Source organism: Neolamprologus multifasciatus, chromosome 7, assembly GCF_963576455.1.
Source record: "Neolamprologus multifasciatus chromosome 7, fNeoMul1.2, whole genome shotgun sequence".
NCBI lineage: Eukaryota > Metazoa > Chordata > Actinopteri > Cichliformes > Cichlidae > Neolamprologus > Neolamprologus multifasciatus.
In genome coordinates this window covers 63,953,048-63,971,166 of record NC_140445.1, presented here as the reverse complement: position 1 = coordinate 63,971,166, position 18,119 = coordinate 63,953,048, and the positions used below count along the sequence as shown (strand labels likewise).

The window sequence follows — 18,119 nt, the reverse complement described above, 5'->3', positions numbered from 1 at the left end:
AAACAAGGCAGAATTATTAAAAGTAACTGCAAACACATCCGCAGGCACTTCCGTTGCTACCTTTAAATGTACCAACATCCTCTTCGTCTGTAAGGTACTTCTCCAGCCAAAGGCCTGACTGGAGCTCTCTATCCCAGGGCCAGTAATCCCCCTCTGTCAGCAGGGGGAGACAAAGGCCCCCCAAAAATAAATCAAAAAATAAAATGACACAGAGACAGAGACATACGCGTGCATCGTATGTGGACATGGCAGACGAGCAGAAAGAGACAAGAGGATGACTCAGTGACGATAACATGAAACAGTAAACAACACGGAGCTCTGAGGTCAAGGTCGCTGAAGTCTGGATCGGGTGTAAACACATTAGCATAAAGAAACCATTCGTTTCCACTATCCCGGGAATAACGATGCAAAACTAATTTACCTTCGCTCGACTCCTCATCTTCTTCGGCTTCATTTTCATCCTCCTCGTCCTCCTCCTCGTCCTCTTCATCTACTTCCCCGTCTCTGCTGCCCGTGTCAGCCAAAGCGTCACCTTCTCCCTCCTCGCAGTTATCGCCCCTCAGCTTGGCGTGGAGCTCTACCGCCTCCTTCCACGGAACGCCGCCGAGGTCCGACGGGCTGGGAGGCTGCTCCTCCACCTCTTCTTGATCCTCCTGCTCGTCCTCCTCTTCCATGTCTGACTCTGAGCTACTGCAGAAAGTAGAGAAAAGGCGTCAGCAAAGTGTTAGGGAACATGAAAGGAAGCATTTGAGGACAGTACAAGTATGGAGACGTTGACAGCAGCCTGAGGGATTCTGGACTCAAGCAAAGAAGTTTTCTGTGATTCAAAATAGACAAACTGCTCGTTGGTGAACCCCCACAGTTAATCCCAACTAAGATGTTTTTAGCTTCCTCCCACTTCCTTTCTATCCCACTTTATCATGATTGGCTAACTGTCACGAACAAAAGGTTTAAAGAGTGGGTGGAGCTTCTGTGCGCATAGCCAGACCTGCTTGCATGACGCGACTATTTTAAGGACGTCCAAAGAGTTGAAACTTGTTTAACCCTTTAAGACCTACCATAGAAGCAAGTCCGCCAGAGCTTATATTATATTTTTACATGCTGTGGAGCCATTTTTGGGAGCATTTCAAGTTGCTGTACATCAATACAACCATTACAGCCTAAATTTTAATAATATGTCTGCATTAAGTGCATAGTAACTACATAAATTGCAAAAAAGTGCAATAAACTACAAAAAAATGTAAAATCGTTTTTGTTTTTTTAACATATTTTTCTAGTTAGAGAAATTTAAGAGGCTTATCCCTCAAAACTGTAAATACAAAAAAGTTGCACAAAATAGTTTCCCACCACAGGAAATTTATTTTGAGTGTCTTCATAGTTTTATTTTTGAAATACACCAATTTTTATACACTGCAGGAAAGACGAAAAATAAATATTATAGTGCAAATTTGCAAAAAAGCAGCATATGCATCAAAATAAACTATTTCCAGCAGTGCGATATTAGTCCTAAGCATCCCAGAAACCACACAGAAAGTCATAAAGTCAAATATAACTTTTAAAAACACCAGTATAGGCTCATGAGGCCCTGATGGTAAAAAACTAAAAATGCGAAAATGACGTCACTTCCGGTTTCGGGCAGGTCATGGCGGACATGCAATAGTTCGTGCTGATAGGCGTAGGAAGTGTTATGAACAGCTGATCGGATCGGCAAAGCGTGTTTCTGGAATATTATGTTTTTGTTGCTGCAAGTGCTTTTTATGCAGTTTTTGCAAAACTATATGTGGAAGGAAACTGTGACCGAGGACAAGCTGATGGCATAAGATGTAAGTACAACTCCTCCGGTTTCATGTGCAAAAAAAATTATTGCGCTAGCTCACGTGGTTGCAGAGCTACCGGGATTTAAAAATAGTTACGCAAAACAGAGCGTGCCCGCTCCAACCGGCTTTAAAGGGTTAACCCTTGAATGCACAACCTACCAGTACCTACACTCTTCCACGAGTGGGGTCAAAAATGACCCCAAATAGAAACAATGCATTTTGCTATAAACTCGGTTGTTATTCTTCAAAATCTTTAAAACGAAGAGTTGTAATATTTTCATATTTGAGTTATTCCTCATAAAACATGTTTGTGACATGAGGCCCTTTGCATTTTTATTTATTTTTTTCATTAATTTTAAGAAATTGCAGTTTTTGTATCACTTTTGTATGCTTGCTCTGCATATACTGCAGAAGCTGGGCCTTCCTTCTGAAAGGCACAAGTTGTTCATCCACTGTAACACAATCACTGAGGATGAATTTCTGCATCCATATAGAGTACCCAGACAATAGTCTGGGTACTCTATATCTGAGATGTCCGATTCTGAGTCAGTGCCTCCGATGGGCTCTTCATCCCATCCGTCCTGGATCATTTGTAGGGCAAGATCCACAGGGATCCTAGCTGGCCTCATAGCAGCCATGTTACTTTAAATATTAAAAAAAAAAAAATCAGAAAGGACAATGTTTGAAATGCACAGGAAACTATAAACAGGGCTGCACATAAATGGTCTGCAGGTGCGCATTTGCTGTCAAAATAAACGCATACCAGATAAGAAGTTGCAACGCTCGTTTGCATACATTAGATGTTCTGGAGGAGGACAGACATTTGTTCAGAACTCTTAAAGATGTCGAAGAAGGAAGCTCCATAAGCAATTACTTTGGTGTTCCTCCACCACAAAAGAAGCGTGTATTCTCGGAATTTCTGGGAATACTTTTTTTTTGACAGCGAATGCACACCTGCGGACCACTTATGTGCCGCCCTGACTATAAATCATATTCAGTCATTTTTGACCCCACGTGTGCATTTAAGGATTAAAACTGAATATCATAAAAACGAAATTAACGGATGTTGTTATAATCTTACCTAGAACCCAGGTCAGCATCTGTGGCCTTGTCCAGCACACTGCTCAGATTGTGCTCCGCCAGCGTCTCCTCGGGCACCTCCTCCAGCTCCTCCTCCCTCTGCAGGGACAGACGGTAGTTCTCCAGCTCAATGCGTTCTGGAGTTCCCTTTAGGCGTTTAGCTAGGCTCGGTTCCTGCAGGCCGTTCACTTCCAGCACTGTGGGGTGCAGGATCAAGGTAAGAAAGCAGAGGAGAGAGAGCACATACGTGCAGGTGATGATCAGGCAGGTGCAAGCAGGACCAAACTAAATCAAATGTATCTGTGAACGCTGATGTGAAAACCGATGCAAATTCTGACAGTGTGTGTGTGAAGCTACGTCAGCGACAGCATCAACTCCATCACACATCCAACTAGTAAAATGATGCATTTTCATCCACATCTGCAGCCAGAACTTTAACCAAAATAATCTCGTACATTAAGGACAAACTGACAAGGAGACACCGATTTAAGATCTATTACTGAATTTATTGCATTAGATAATATTCCTACAGCAAATAAGATCAACAAACACAAATAGGTTTCACACTTTAAAATAGAGCCATTGTTCTATACTTAAATGTACAAGATTGGTGCCTTGCCTTGTTCCCATTCTGAGAAGCAAACCTTAAAACTGTATGTTTTGACAATATTTCCTCTGCCACAGGTTCGTGACAGTGAAATGGGTTAAAATAGAGCTATGTGCTGTTGTTGTCGTGGAAGTGCAGCCGTCATCTTGTCACTTAGAGATAATTTCTAATTGAAATAAAGAGCACTAGCACTGCTTTAAGGACAATGCCTTAAAGTCCCATGATCTCATTAAACGTGTGATATTTGACACTGAATCGTGTTTACTTTGTATGTGTGACTCATATGAATGTGTCGATAGATGTTTCCTCAAAAACAAGTGAAAAGTACGTAAAACAGCAAAAAAGAGAGATTTAAATTTAAACTGATACATATTTATACTTTAATAACCTACATCACTAAACACTGTAATTACTTCATCTGATATAGTCCAGGGTTGGACTTCTGTCAGCAGTTGGGGGTCTGTTTTGGTTTTTTTGTGGTTTATTTTGGTTTAGTGGTCTAACTCTCATTATTTTGCTAACACTAATTTAGTGGTCCAAGAACTCCACAGTTGCTGAACTTTGCAGCAGCATCGGACGTCCTTACCATATAATGCATGTGTATTTGTGGATATATATCTGACGGATGCATAGACCTGCTTTGTTCTACACTACTTTACACTGACTGCAAACCTCCACCAATATATTAGCAGCTGTTTGTCGTCTAATTTTAATGTAGAATATATTATAGTATGCACGGCTGCAGTATTTAATAAAGTCTTGCATCTGAAGTTATAAACTACACTTGCCACATTGCGGCAGGCCTACGCTTATTAACACTTACACTTATTAAAGTTTCAAATATTAATTTTCTGCAAAGCTTACCGGTTTCAGCTCTCTCTAGTCTAATCCGTGATTTTATTCAGCTACAGTGTGCAAAGCAATTACTGCAGATGAGACGCACTACGTCGAGCAAATACAAGTGGTTCTGGCAGGAATCTGTCAGGGGGGGGCGAAAGGCTGAGGAATGCAGGAAGGCAGAGGAAGGGGGGGTGAAAACAAAAGTCCAGTCCCAAGCACCAATGCAAGCAGTAGTAAAGCTCTCAGTTTTAAGATGCTCTGATCGGAAGGGGAAAGGTAAAGCTCACAACAGCACTGATACAGGCACTTTATCACATGTAATAGTGAGTTTTAGGAAGAGGAACACTAATAGGTGCAAAACAACTTACAGAGAAAGAAACACGTCACAGAGCAGGCAGTAAAACAAACACGTCACACAGGAGGAGGTCGAGCTAAAAAAAGAGCACTCACAGGCCACTCGGGGTTACAATCACCAAAGAGTACAGCTTGGCTCTTCATTAAAAACAGGCAGCTCTATATCAATCATTAACAGTGTATAGAGATTGAATGTACACACCAGTGGGTAACTGATATATTTTTGGGGGGCTAAGAAAGCTAAACTTTACTTCCACATTCACAGTAAAAACCAGAAAAGCAATGAGGTCTATGCAAAGGGTTAATGGTGCTGCCTGGAGAGCTGACCAGAAGGAATTCTGAGCAGCTCTCTATAATTTCCAAGCCAAGAAACAAACAGGATTAAGATGCACCATTCACTTCTAAGATTATGGCGCCAGAGCACTGTTTGAATCCATCTGCCAATCACAAGTCATAAAGATCCTGCTAACAGAAACAGAAAGAATGCTGCATCTTCAGGAAATAATTCAGCAACTGAGAGACTCACAGTATTTACAGGACCATTTTCAAGCTTTGGTCACTTAGTACAAACTAAATCTAGATACATCCCACTGACAGTAGTCGGCAAAGAGAAAAAGGAAGCAAGGAAGGAAATAAGAAGGGACACAAAAGTCATGCTAGAGGAGGCTGAGCAGGACATTGATGGTGAAACAGCAGAAGAGGTAGATGCAGTAGGTAAACAGGAAGGGAGAATCTAAGGGGTTGTGTGCCACCTGGTGGCAGGTCCGGGAGAGAGTGCGGCGGAGGGTGCCTAGCTGGACTCCCACACCCACGGCCAGACGCCAGGGCGCAGCCGCCACAGCTAGATAGGAAAGTCGAGTACCTGAGGGTTGGAGGTCAGCCGAGGGGGCAGCTGCTGCCATCGCCCTTCCGGGGGCATCCACGGTCGTAGTAGGTATTTGGGGGGTCTGATTCTCCTGCAAATGACACAAATGATTTTAGCATCAGCCGCGCTATCGGACATATGAGAGCACTCTCGGATCATTTTTTCCAGCCCTATCCTGATTTCCAACAGGATTTCTTTAAGTAAATAAAAATGGACCTTGGCTGTGACTGGAGCAGCAGAGGGAGCAGGCCTCTTCCTCTGAGCATACCCAGACAGGCGGTAACAGTAGTGGGGCTTGCAGTAAAATTTTCCTGTAGGAGACACACACAGCATAAGCAAATACATTAAATGCACAAATAAACACATTCGGAAAATTTCACCTCACAGAGTCTGTGGGCTGCATCTAAAAACAATTCCTTTCTGTCTCAAGTGCATTCAGGAAAATCAGGAGGTTCTGTTCCCACAGCTGACTCTGAAAAAGCTACTGTGTCACTGAACAATCTGTTGCCTGTCCTCGAGCACAATAGACACCTCCCAGCGTGGAAAAATATGGAATCATAAGACTGCACTGAGTCCGAGGTGGGGGTTACCGCAAAAATCTCCTACAGCTGTCTTTTACATATTTAAAACCAATAAATTTTGAAAAATTATGTGGCTGTAACTTCGTTTTTTGAATCAGGAAATGGCTCTGCTGTGGTCCTCGGCTCAAAAGAAAGGCTGAGAGGTCATGGCGTGATCACACCACAGGAGGGCAGCAAACGTGCACGCAGTCAAAATCATTTCTAGATTGCATGTCTTCAAACAAAGAATCATCTTTGCAGCTTTACACTTTAGTCATTAAATCGTACTCAAGATCATTTCAGTCTATTTCACCTTGTAGTTAATGGAATATAAGCACACGTGGGGCTGAAACCCTTTGGAAAGCTTACCGTCCTCGACGTCAAACGCGTAAGAGGACAGTCGTAGAGTCGTGCCGCAGTAGTCGCACTTGAAACAACTGCGATGGAAGAACTTCCCCTCGGCACTCAGCCTTTCCATCACGTACACGCGTTTTCGGCAGAAGAAACAAACGTCGCTGCCTCCGATGTTGACGGGGAATTCTTTCCTGAGCGAGCCCTGCAAGGGAAAAAGTACCGAATCAATCTTTATTTATAAATGAAGAGAAACGTTCAAACTGGTGCACAAGGAGAAAGTTATTGTTAAGCCAGACGCTCACATCAGGTCACTACAAATGTTTGAAGGATACTGATATTATTTACAAGCTAATGATTCCAAAATACAGCAATTCAAAAGTTATTCATTAGGGATGAATCAGTGCAGGCGAGCAGCAGTCCAAATTACAGGGACTCGTTGGGAAAACACACTCTGCAGCTACGGGAGAGAAGGAAGTTAAAATGTGATAAAAGGAGCACGATGTGCAAAAAACACACGCTGCAGTGATCTGTGTAGCCACATGCCTTCTACTCTACAACCCGAGTGCTTACCAAATCCCTCTTGTCAGGTACATGTGTGGGCTTGGGAGACTGAAGCTGACTGGCTATCTGCTCGGTCAATGAGCTAACGCCCCCTGTGTACATCCTTACATACTGCTATCAACAACAATGAGAGAAAGAAAGAAAATTAAGAGGACAGATAGACAAACATTAGAAATGATGGATGAAAAACAACGTGAAAAACAGAAGGAAGAAGTGTGTGTGCGACAAGTGCTCAAACACAGCAGACAAACAATGGTGTCTAACGGGGAATTTACACAAGACAAAGGAAGCGTTTGCACGCTGGACTGGTCGAGTGTTTAGACGTGTGCAGCAAACACAGTTCCTGAGAAAAACCTCAAAAGTTTCATGTTGGGTTTACTACCAAGAGCTGGATTTGGAAAAAGATCAACTATCGCAGTGTTTAGACAACTCGGGTAAAGCAGTCATGCAGTTTTTATTCACTTGCACACACAAAGTCACTCATGCTGCACCGTATCATCCGCTGCACCGTAAATATAAACAAGCTGCAAAAATCTGCAAAGCTGCGTTGCTAATTCCCAAACTCAGCAAGTGTTTGGCATATGAGATCATCTTGGGGTCTAATTCTGAATTAATCTACACCGGGATTAGATTTCAATCTATGAAACCTCAAAGAGCTTTAAAAAGGGAAGAATCTAGGTCGACTGTAGCATGTGGCGAACCTAAGCCACGAAAACTATTACCGTGCACCGCTCTGCTAAATTGAAAGTTGGCTCATCAACATGGGAATTACACTAGATGAGATTTTTGCTGCCAAGCTGCTCTTACAATCCAATTCAGCTACTGAGTACAAATAAGCGTGGGAATTATAACAGAGTTCTGCTAAGATTACTTTAGTATCTGTTCAGACACGGTGACGGATCACTCGCACTCACTAATCACAGCAAACGTGCTAAACAAATGAGTTTGCTCGCATTTCTGAACAAGCAGCCTGACTTTCAAGCAAACATCAGGTGAGATCACGTTAAGAGACTTGTGCTGGAAAGTGAGGTGCATCATCTTCCTGACAGGCCAAGTGCAAGTTTAGTGCGTCGGCGCCACAGCACGCCATTCCTTCCAGGCATAAAATGACTACCTGTCTCAAGGTGTCAGACGTGGTGGGGGGAGAATCAGGGGGACTCTGGGGGCTGGCCAGGCGCCACTGTTCCATAAAAAAGCGTGATGGCTTTTTCTTAGGCTCCAAAGAGGGAGAGAGGAGAGTTATTAGAAGTTAAAGTAAATCTAAAGAAGAATACTAATGTATTCAACTGAGAAGATATTATGATTTACTACTTATTCTGTAATATCCTGCTGTAACAACAGCCTCTCTTTCCTCTAGAGTCAGTTAAAGACTTAGGTGAGACAAAGTTGACCCAAAAAAAGTGCTTTTGTTAAAAATGTACAAATATTTCAACCTGTAATCATCCGTCTGTGTTGATAGTTCGAGTCACCTGTGGTTTCACTGGCTTGCCCTCAAATTGTAAAGCAAGTTGATCAGCCCTCTCCTGAATACTAAGCACACACAAGGGCATTTGGCCATCAGAGTCCAGAGGCTTTGCTGGCTTCTGCAGAGAAATCACCAAAGGGACGTATGGTGAGGAAAACGTTGCTAAATATGAAATCTCCTTTTCATTGTGGTAAAAGCCATAGACTGCTGTCATTGTTCTCAGATTCAGGCTGACAAGCCTTTAATTTATGCAGTGAGTAAATAAACAATGAAAGCAATTTCCTTTAGTTAGCGAGTGTATTCAGCACAAAAACAACAGATATGAGATACTTAGGCATCGATTGGCAACAATCAAGTGAGCCTAGGGGTGGGCGATAGAAACGCAATAAATTTGGCCAACGATAGAGATTTTGACTATACCGCTCTATCGCGATAGCGCATGTTGATGATGTCATCAAGCGGCGCCTGTTTTGGGCGAAAGCATCGCAGCGGCTAAAACCATTATCATCTGCAAATTATGCCGGGCGACAGTCATAGCAAAGAGATGAAGCACTTTTGAAATATGGGGAAAAGCCAAAAACTGCGCTTCCTCTACTTCCGTAACATTGATTCATTAATGTTGAATTCTCTCGCAGCTGTTCTATTCCCATGTTGTTGCAGTATATACTGTGCTAATGTTATGCTAACATAGCTGTGTCGCTAGCAATCACGTAGTACATGTTTAGGTGGAAGCTAGCGAGCTAACTTCCTGTTAACTTCTAACTCCGTTAAATTTAATAAATTCTGTTTCCATGGATGCCTGGATGTGAAACTTAATTGTTACACCCGATAAAGCAGCAACGCTGATGATTTAATTAAAGATGAAAGAATTTAGACTGTTTTTAACTCAGTGTTTGTTTGACTTTGGGACCTGAAATAGACGGAGTTTTGGACCCAGATTACTCCGCGAAGCTCCTCACTACGGCAGCCGTAATGCTCTGACAATCCATCAAGCAGTGCGGCTTACCGAAGTTGTACTAAAACATTTTTAACAGATTTCTGCCCAAATCGGTTCGAGGTCAGTAAGCACAACCAGAATTCATACATAAGGCACACTCTCGATTTTTGAGAAAATTAAAGGTTTTTAAGTCCTTATAGTGTGGAAAATACGTGATACAGAAGAAAAGAATATATCGTGATATATATAGTTACCGCACATGCTTCAAATTATATCGCGATATGAATTTTAGGCCATATCGCCCAGCCCTAAGTGAGCCTTCCTGTTAGTAGCAAAAATCTTTCTATGAGTGGTAAGTTTCCTGACATGCCACAGGTTGAGTCTCAGTCCACAGCATCCAAGAAATAAAAAATAAAAAAGAACCTTTCTGGCAGAGTCAAGAGAGGAGAGTGGTGAACCAGGAGCCCCAGTCAGGCCTCGGGACATGTACCACTGCTCTAAAAAGAAACGGGACGGCTTTTTCTTAGGCTTCAGGGAGGGAGAGGGAAGGGGTGACAATTAGCCTCCAATACCATTAGTGTGCTTTCTTGGATGTAGGCTACAAAATGAGGCAAATAAAACACTTAGAAACCACAATTTTCATGTGCAGTGTTCACCTTTGGTGGTTTATCGGGTTTGCCTTTAAACCTGGAGATTAAGCGCTCAGCCCTCTCCTGTATACCAGGTATGTGAATGGGTCCTGGGTCAGTTGGGTGCAGTGGCATCCACTCCTGTCAAGGGAGCTCAGTTGAGACTCGATGATTTCTTTTGGTGGAGCTAATGAGCGACTTGTTTAATATGTTGACATTTTTTCTTTAAAACAGCTTATTACAGATACTCGAGCCATAATCTGAGTAGGGCTGCCACAAACGATTATTTTGATAGTCGACTAGTCACAGATTATTTTTGCGATTAGTCGACTAATCAGATCATCATCCATTGGACGTAAAACGTACAGCTTATTGAACCAGCAGCATCTGCTCTTATATAACTATCATTAGCTTACAGCTTTAAGTGTTTAAGGTATGTGCTAACTAAAAATAAAGACAAGATGATAGTTTATCAAATTTTAATGAAATTTGCAGATTGTTTCAGTGAAGTTTAATAAACTCCTTGCTATCTAAAATATAACAGGACACCGGAGTAAATTCTCGAGCATCTCACACTTCTGATAATCAGCTGTCTGCTTGACGTTTATTCAGCTGTGTAAAAACTATAACTTTAATCTCAGCCAAACCGATTTACTCAGGAACAAATAAAATACTAAAAAAAGCCAAACTTTAACATTTTTAAGTTATCTAAGTGACTTATATATGTTTAACCTGAGTAGTGAAAGACAGCGGTGGGTTTGAAAACGATTTACCGGGAGTCCGGTGTTCTCACGGCTCTAGTTAGCCTAGCCCCCGGCTATCTATCGAGCTAGTGGGTAACAGACGTCTCCGAAAACGTCGGAGCCCTTTTGAAAATATGTGGTGTCTTGATAAACTGAGCAGATATTTGAGGTTTACACAGCTACATTCTCGCCTGAAAATATGTTAAACGTTTATTTTGTGACCCAGAAAGAATAATAAGAGTAATATTAAAACTAACTAGCTGCCGCCATTGTTGGAAACTGAGCTGGGCTGCGCTATGAATTCTGGGACACAGCTTCTTCTTCTTCGGGGTTTAATGGCAGCTGGCATCCTTGTACATGCAGTGCTGCCATCTTCTGTTTCAGTCCGTTATTACACTCTTAAATCCTACTACTTATTCCTGCGTCTTTTGTGATCTTACAAAGCTTCAAACGACGCATCGACTATTAAATCAGTCGTCGACGATTCTGATAGTCGACGTAATCGTGACTAGTCGAGTAATCGTGGCAGCCCTAAATCTGAGTAACCACTGAAACAGAAACGGCAGAGGCAAGACGACTATGAATGCAGTCGGTCATTTACCCCGTGTGCCAGAGGCCTCTCATAGTATTCAAGTTCCTCTTCTTCCAGACTTTTACATTCATGCTTGAAGACAGAAATGAGCAGACACACACACAGTGTATTAACACTTCAGTTGGCACCGAGCGCACAGACACGAGCATAAAACACAGTTGCTGACTATCATTTAAAGAACAGCTTGTAATCCAGGAACCCTGACAGTGCTTAACAATAAATCAAAATGAGCCCAGGTCTCCGGAGGCTATATGTTTACAAGCCATCACACCCCAACAACATATACCAGTCAGCATGAAAACAAGCTACTACTCTGATAATAACAGACACCACCCACTCACAAGGGAAGTAAACAGGACTGAAGCCCTCTTGGGGAAACACGGCATTTTGTTTTCATCTATGCTACACACTGCGGGGGCCAAATCAGGGGTTCGGGACACATAATTAGAGCAGGAGAGTAAGGGGATACTAAATGGGTCGGCCATGGATTTGCGGCCGAAGACAGGAAGACACAAACAGACACAGATGGCAGACTGCGTGTCACCTCTGAGTGGAGAGAGAGCGAGGAAGTGGAGGAGGAAGAAGGGAGCAGAATGGTTTTCTTTGGGCAGCTCCGAGAGCCCGAGCTGTACTGCTGGTCTGCGCCACTTCTGGCCTTCAGAGATGAGGGGCAGGAGCAGCAGATGATGATGACGATGATGAAGAAAAAAAATAATAGGTGAGCTATTGCTAAACGTGAATATGGTTGAACTTCAACTTATCACATCTCACACTGCATTGAGATATTATAGTGCTTTACAAAACCTGTAAGAATAAAAAGGTTACATTTGTAGCAGCTTATACATATGACTGAGAAGTAGTTAATAGAATTAGTGTAGTTTCACTTCCTTTTTGTTAGGTTTAGTCACACAACAACCTTATCAAAGCCTGGCGCGCGCACACACACACACTAAACAATCTGCATAAGGCAAAAAGTCTAAAAACCCCTAAATATGCTCCATGCTAAAATAAAGTTTAGCATGGAAAAATTCTCCAATATTGACAATTAAAACGTCAAACCGCGTAGCATATAAGAGCGACTTTCTGAGACATTTCCATTCCAAACACTCCGTAGAGAAGTAGTTGGGATTATCAAGATTATTTACAGTCTTTCCAATCGACTTTCAACTAATTTACTCAGCAGCTGGGGACTTACTGTGTACTGAGAGGGAATTTTAAAACAGCAGTGAATTAATTCTCTTTAAACAGGAGAATTTGAGGCCTTAAATCAGTGCTCGTGATGTGAATGTGTAATCTAGTGAAGAGACCAAAAAGGCAACTTCAGCAGGTGTCAGCAAGGGGAAACTGATTGTGGCAGTTAATGGTGCTCTGAGTTAGGCCAGCCAACTATACTCAGCGGCCACTTTGTTAATGAGAATCAGCTACACATATGGCGACAACCCAATGCATTTATGCACGTAGACGTGGTCCAGACTACCTGCTGAAGTTCAAAATGAGGATCTGAATGCAGAAGAAAAAAGTGGCATGGGTGTTGGTGCCAGACAGGCTGGTCTGAGTATTTCAGAAACTGCTGATCTACTGAGATTTTCCCCTCACAACCATCTCTAAGGTTTACAGAGAACGGGATGGAAAAAGAGGAACAATCCAGTAATCAGCGGGACGGGTGAAAATGCTTTGTCAGAGGAGAACGTCCAGACTGCTTGGTAGGGCTGGGCCATATCATACCGTTCACGACAATACCGGTATAATGTTAGGCAATGACTAGACTATGAAATATCGCGATAGAATATGGGTAAAACGCGCATGCGCAGTGCCTTTGTTTTCATACGCACATGGCGGAAAAAGCATGACGGCGACGGAGAATGAGAAGAGCGAAAGTGGGTCGTTGAATGAAACAGATGAACCAGAATTGGTTTGTTAAAATGCTGCAACTTCAGTGGTGTGGAACTGGTTTAGCTTTTGTCCGTCAGATACACAACAAAGCACTATTTTTGGTAGAGCATGCTAGCGGGACATCGTTATTACCGTGTTGTTTGGAAAATACGGCACACTTAAATCAATCCTTTGATTTTCTGAAAAATGGACAGAGCCCCTTATAATCCCGTGTGCCTTATGTTTGAATTCTGGTTGTGTTTACTGACCTCGAAACGATTTTATGTACACGCGCACAAAAATCTGTCAAAAAGTGTTTTAGTACGACTTTGCTAAGCTACGAAGTCGCTACTCTTGATGGATTGTCGGAGAATTACAGCTATCGTAGGCAGGAGCCTCGCGGAGTGATACGTACTGTGCTTCAACATAATATTACCGTATTGTGTGTGTATAACCTCTTTTTAAGTTTTGTGGATATTATACATGGTTATGCTGAGGATATGTCGGCCAATTTCCACTGGAAATGCCTTTTGGTTAAACTGTCAGCAAGGAATTTGCATTTGCACTGTTAAATAGTTATATAGTTTTAATGCACATAAAAAAAACAGCTGCTTGTTTAAGTGAAAATACATTGATGGGTTTTTTTGCACTAATAAAGTTGTGGAGTTGTAAAGTACTTTGTCTCGCGTCAATTATATCGTCAGTTAGATCGTTATCGCAAATTTTCAAATGTATATCGTGATAAATATTTTTGGTCATATTGCCCTGCCCTACTGCTGGGAGCTGACAGGAAGCCAGCAGAAACTCAAATAAACAGTGATTACACACAAGGTATGAAGAATGAAGCACACACTGAACCCTGGAGCAAATGGGCCAGCACATCGGGTGCTGCTCCTGCCAGCTAGGAACAGGACACTTTGCACTGACTCGCCAAGCTTGGACAATAGAAGATCAGAAAAATGTTGCCTGGTCTGATGAGTTGTGACATTCAGATGGTAGGGTCATAATTTGACTTCAACATAATGAAGCTACAGCCTTGTATTAACGGTTCAGGCTGGTGATGGTATATAGACATGGGGGATATTTTTGGGTCCTTTAGTACCGACTGAACATTGTTTAAAAATGTACCTGAGTATGGTTGCTGACCACGGACACCCTTTATGCCCACAGCGCCCCATATTATCATGCTGGCTCCTTCCAGCATGATAATATGAACGGAGATCTCAAACTGGTTTCTTGAATATGACAATGAGTTCATAGTCCTTGCATGGCCTCCAGTCACCACATCTCAATAGATGGGCACCATCGGGATGTGGTGGGACGGGTGTGTCACATCATAGGTGCGAAATCTGCAGCAACTGTGTGACGCTATCATATCAATATTGATCAAAATCTCTAAAGAATGTTCCAGCACTGTGTTGAATCTGCCATGAAGAATGAAGGCTAAAGAGAGTCCAGCCAATCACTGACGAGGTGTAAAAAGAGGAACAGTACTAAAAAGGAACGAGCGGAAAGACTGACGTCATGGGTGTTTTTAACGGTTATATTTTATGCTATTATTTATAAACATTGGTTTTCATTAATGTTAACTTGCGTATTTATAGAGACACGTTATATTTTTGAAGCACACTTTTTTTAATTGAAAGTAAGTTTAAAGTACATAAACTGTCCTCTTTATTCATAGAGTGCAGAGCTGCCTCCATATCCAGTTGCATTTCTCCATCTGTGACACCAAGAATACTAAAAACGTGTCTGTAAAATATTTTTTCTTTACAAATAATTTGCTTTTTATAACAAAAGTCATTCACTCCTTTTCTTTTTTGCAGTTGCACTTGTGCAGGTTAAAGTCTTACTTAGTCACACAGGACGACCGTGTTTCTGTGGCCTGCAGTTGTCTCGATGCATGCTCAATCATCCAGGTAAGTAAATCCCAAAATGTTGATCCTGTTCATCTGGACGTCCAGATGAACAGGATCAACCTTTTGGCCTTTATTTCTGCACAACTGCATACAAACTACCAAACAAAACACAAATATAAATATAGATGTTTTTTAAGAACGTGAAATAACTGGGAAGGTTTGTTGTGATTAAACAAAAACTTTTTTAGAAACGAAAACAATTTTATCGTAAAACAGTCATGTGATGCTTGGTGAGGCTACGTTCTCTTCCACTTGCTTCTAGACCAAAACACCAATGTATTTAAGAAGGGGAGGCTACATAACTAAATAACTAACCATAGCTAGCTAGCTAGCCATACCTGTTCCCCTCTGCTGGGCAACGTCTGACACTTGATCATCTCTTTGTACCGAATGCTCAGCTTCTCCTGCTGCTGTGTGCGTCTCTGAACCAAGACAGGAGAAGCAAAGATGACTGTGACTCTACTTCTACTTCTAATTCCATCTCTTGGACACAAACAAACACGCACGCACAAAACTGTGCAGCTATCTGACTGGAAAGTTAAACAGTCACGCAGTTTTGCACACAAGCTACTGTGTTAGTTTCTCCAAATCTCACACAACAGATCTCAAGTCTGCCCACTACAAAGAGGGCTCAGGGTCCGACAGCTCAACACAAAGTGGCTTTCCCCACTATGAAACACCACGGGGATATATGGTTAGTCTAGCTGTTAGTCTCTACAGGGCTAACGTTTACCTTTCTCCATGCTGGGACAGGTGCCAGACGCACTGGCTCTTTCACAGGGGGTGGGGAAGGGGGCAAAAGACGGTCCAGATTGGGCAGCGAGTCCCCCTTTGTAGTCAGTTAAAGATGAGTGACAGCGAGCGCGGCCAATTAAAGGGCCAGAATAACCATGCGAGGCATCGTGAAATGGTCCATAATGAGGGTGGAAACCAAGGAGAGAGCAACAGAAAGAAGGAAGTGAATCATGGATGAGTGGAGACGCAGCAGTAGGAAAATATGTCTTCAGAAAAGATCAGGAAATGACAAGACAGCATAAGTGCATCATGTGGGGTGAACTCTGTATTTATAGAGACAATGCACAGTAAATGTCATGCAGAATGTAAATAAAAGAATGTTTTTACCTAAAAAAACAAACATTGCTCTTATAAGACTTTTAGGACCTTATTTGCAATCTTCATAGATTTCAGCGGCACAAAGCAGAAGTTTTCCCAAAACTTCTCTCCGCCAGCACTATTGTCTACTGTTTCAAAAGCTCACTTCTCCCTCCCACTGCTCTGTTGGTCATCAGTGGCAAGAAATCCAGACCACTGCGAACCAGTTCACCCGAGCCCTCCGAGCCCAGTCAGCACTGTGAGTCCGCCCACATGTCCCAGGAACAATACAGAGCCTGACCAACATAAGCATGCGGGACCTCAGCTCATTAAAACGGCGACCTACAGGTCACGACATGAAGCATGATATTCACGTTCATCACAATGCTGATTTAAGAAAACAAACGCAGTCAGTGTGCAAATATAACCGCAGCTCCTAGAACATCCAGTAGGCCTCTGCATCTTTTCCCTGTGGCTTAATCCTGATTTCCGCCAGCTGTAAAACCACAAAATGAGACGACCAGTTTCTTCCATACCTGTCGTTTGAGTCCTGTAGGCTGAGTGGGAGCGTTCTCCTCAAACTTAGCGAGCAGCTGGGTGGCCATGACCTTCACTTTGTTGTTGTTCCCCACAGCAGCAGAATCCGTTTTTCTCTCCGACAGGATCGCAGGAACAGATGGCCTGTCGTCACGATTGCTCCTCGATACCTCGTCCTGTGAGAAAGTAGTCGGGAGGGGGGGAAACACAACAAAACACCTAAACTTTTTTGGCAATCACTGCGAGTCTAGTGGGATTAATTAGTTGGTTCTGGTTGGCTAGACTGCTCAAGCACTAATCACAAGATCAACATCTGAGACGCTCTGCTGTCAGGAATACTCACATCTTCAGACTGGCTGGTTTTCCTTCTCTTCCCGTCTAAATCCTTCTCTTTTTTGTCCTGTTGAAGAAAAGTCATGTGCTATTTTCCCCCTCAGCAAAAAAAAGTTAAATAAATAAATGATGAAATGCTGATTTTGTTGCTTTAAGAAGAAGTGAGATATACTGGCATGTTTGAGACACTGACCTTGGGGTTTCGTTTTCTGGAGATTGCTATGCTCTGACCCAGCTTGCTAAGGAAAGATATGGGAGACTTTGTGCTCGATATCAACGCAGCCTTCTCCTCTGGACTCAGATTTTGGTTATCTGAACAGATATCCGTGAAATAGGAACAACATTAACAGAAAATAACAATCTTTCAAGATTATACTTTTTTTTTTTGAGTAAATGACCCTTCTGATCAGAGATCGTCTCGATGTCTCCCAAAAGGAAATTACAGAATAAAAACTCCCACTGCAGCACCGTCTCTCACCTCCAGGTGGCACTGTGTCCTTAAACATCTCATAGAACTGACTGAGGTACATGACCATAGAGAGTTTGTCTGGCTCCACCACAGAGGACATCTCCTTGCCCGTCATGCATGGTGAGATGCCAAATTCCCTCTCTGCCACGTCGAAAGCTAACTGGTTGTTCTTCTCCTGGTCTCGTTCATCCAGAGAATCAAAGTCGCTGAGAACAGAGAAGAGAGACCACAGACAGTGAGAGGCGAGTAGTGATGCCAAGCATCTCAAATGCAAACTAAGAGAATGGGGCTGATAGGTGCTTGAACTACAAACGTATATTACATATCAAAAATATAAGAGCTTGATCCTGGTCATATAAATTACACTTGAAAAGGTCCAATTAAACCACGACTGGCATGTGCTCTTAGAGTTTCATTCCAAAAAAAAAAAAGTTTTGCAATAATTTATTTTTTAAACTCAAAAACAGGTCACATTTTCGCTGTTCTAAATCAA

At 42.4% G+C, this 18,119-nt stretch overlaps 1 protein-coding gene and 2 long non-coding RNA genes across 5 annotated transcripts in view; 2 read left to right on the top strand and 1 right to left on the bottom strand.

The window, feature by feature from the left end:
* The window catches only part of mical3a (microtubule associated monooxygenase, calponin and LIM domain containing 3a), a 98,450-nt gene that overhangs the window by 26,252 nt on the left and 54,079 nt on the right, over positions 1-18,119 (bottom strand). For 2 of the 3 annotated variants that reach the window (XM_085165058.1, XM_085165059.1), the window contains 9 exons: positions 17,636-17,832; positions 17,351-17,469; positions 17,168-17,224; positions 16,824-17,000; positions 6,493-6,679; positions 5,780-5,874; positions 5,561-5,654; positions 2,899-3,094; positions 422-690 (listed from right to left, as the gene is read on the bottom strand). In XM_085165058.1, coding sequence (XP_085021184.1) covers positions 422-690; positions 2,899-3,094; positions 5,561-5,654; positions 5,780-5,874; positions 6,493-6,679; positions 16,824-17,000; positions 17,168-17,224; positions 17,351-17,469; positions 17,636-17,832 — 1,391 coding nt within the window. Of the gene's footprint in view, positions 1-60; positions 154-421; positions 691-2,898; positions 3,095-5,560; positions 5,655-5,779; positions 5,875-6,492; positions 6,680-7,047; positions 7,153-8,152; positions 8,255-8,507; positions 8,622-9,863; positions 9,969-10,096; positions 10,211-11,413; positions 11,477-11,948; positions 12,060-15,533; positions 15,618-15,928; positions 16,025-16,823; positions 17,001-17,167; positions 17,225-17,350; positions 17,470-17,635; positions 17,833-18,119 lie in introns of all 3 variants that reach the window. The other variant, XM_085165057.1, reaches the window with a different exon arrangement.
* LOC146515877 (uncharacterized) overlaps positions 1-18,119 on the top strand; it is a 331,877-nt gene that overhangs the window by 285,765 nt on the left and 27,993 nt on the right. The gene's annotated exons all lie outside the window — the stretch shown is intronic.
* LOC146515878 (uncharacterized) lies at positions 686-3,092 on the top strand. Its single transcript, XR_014874904.1, has 2 exons — positions 686-1,037; positions 1,951-3,092. It is a non-coding gene; the product is annotated as an uncharacterized LOC146515878 (long non-coding RNA).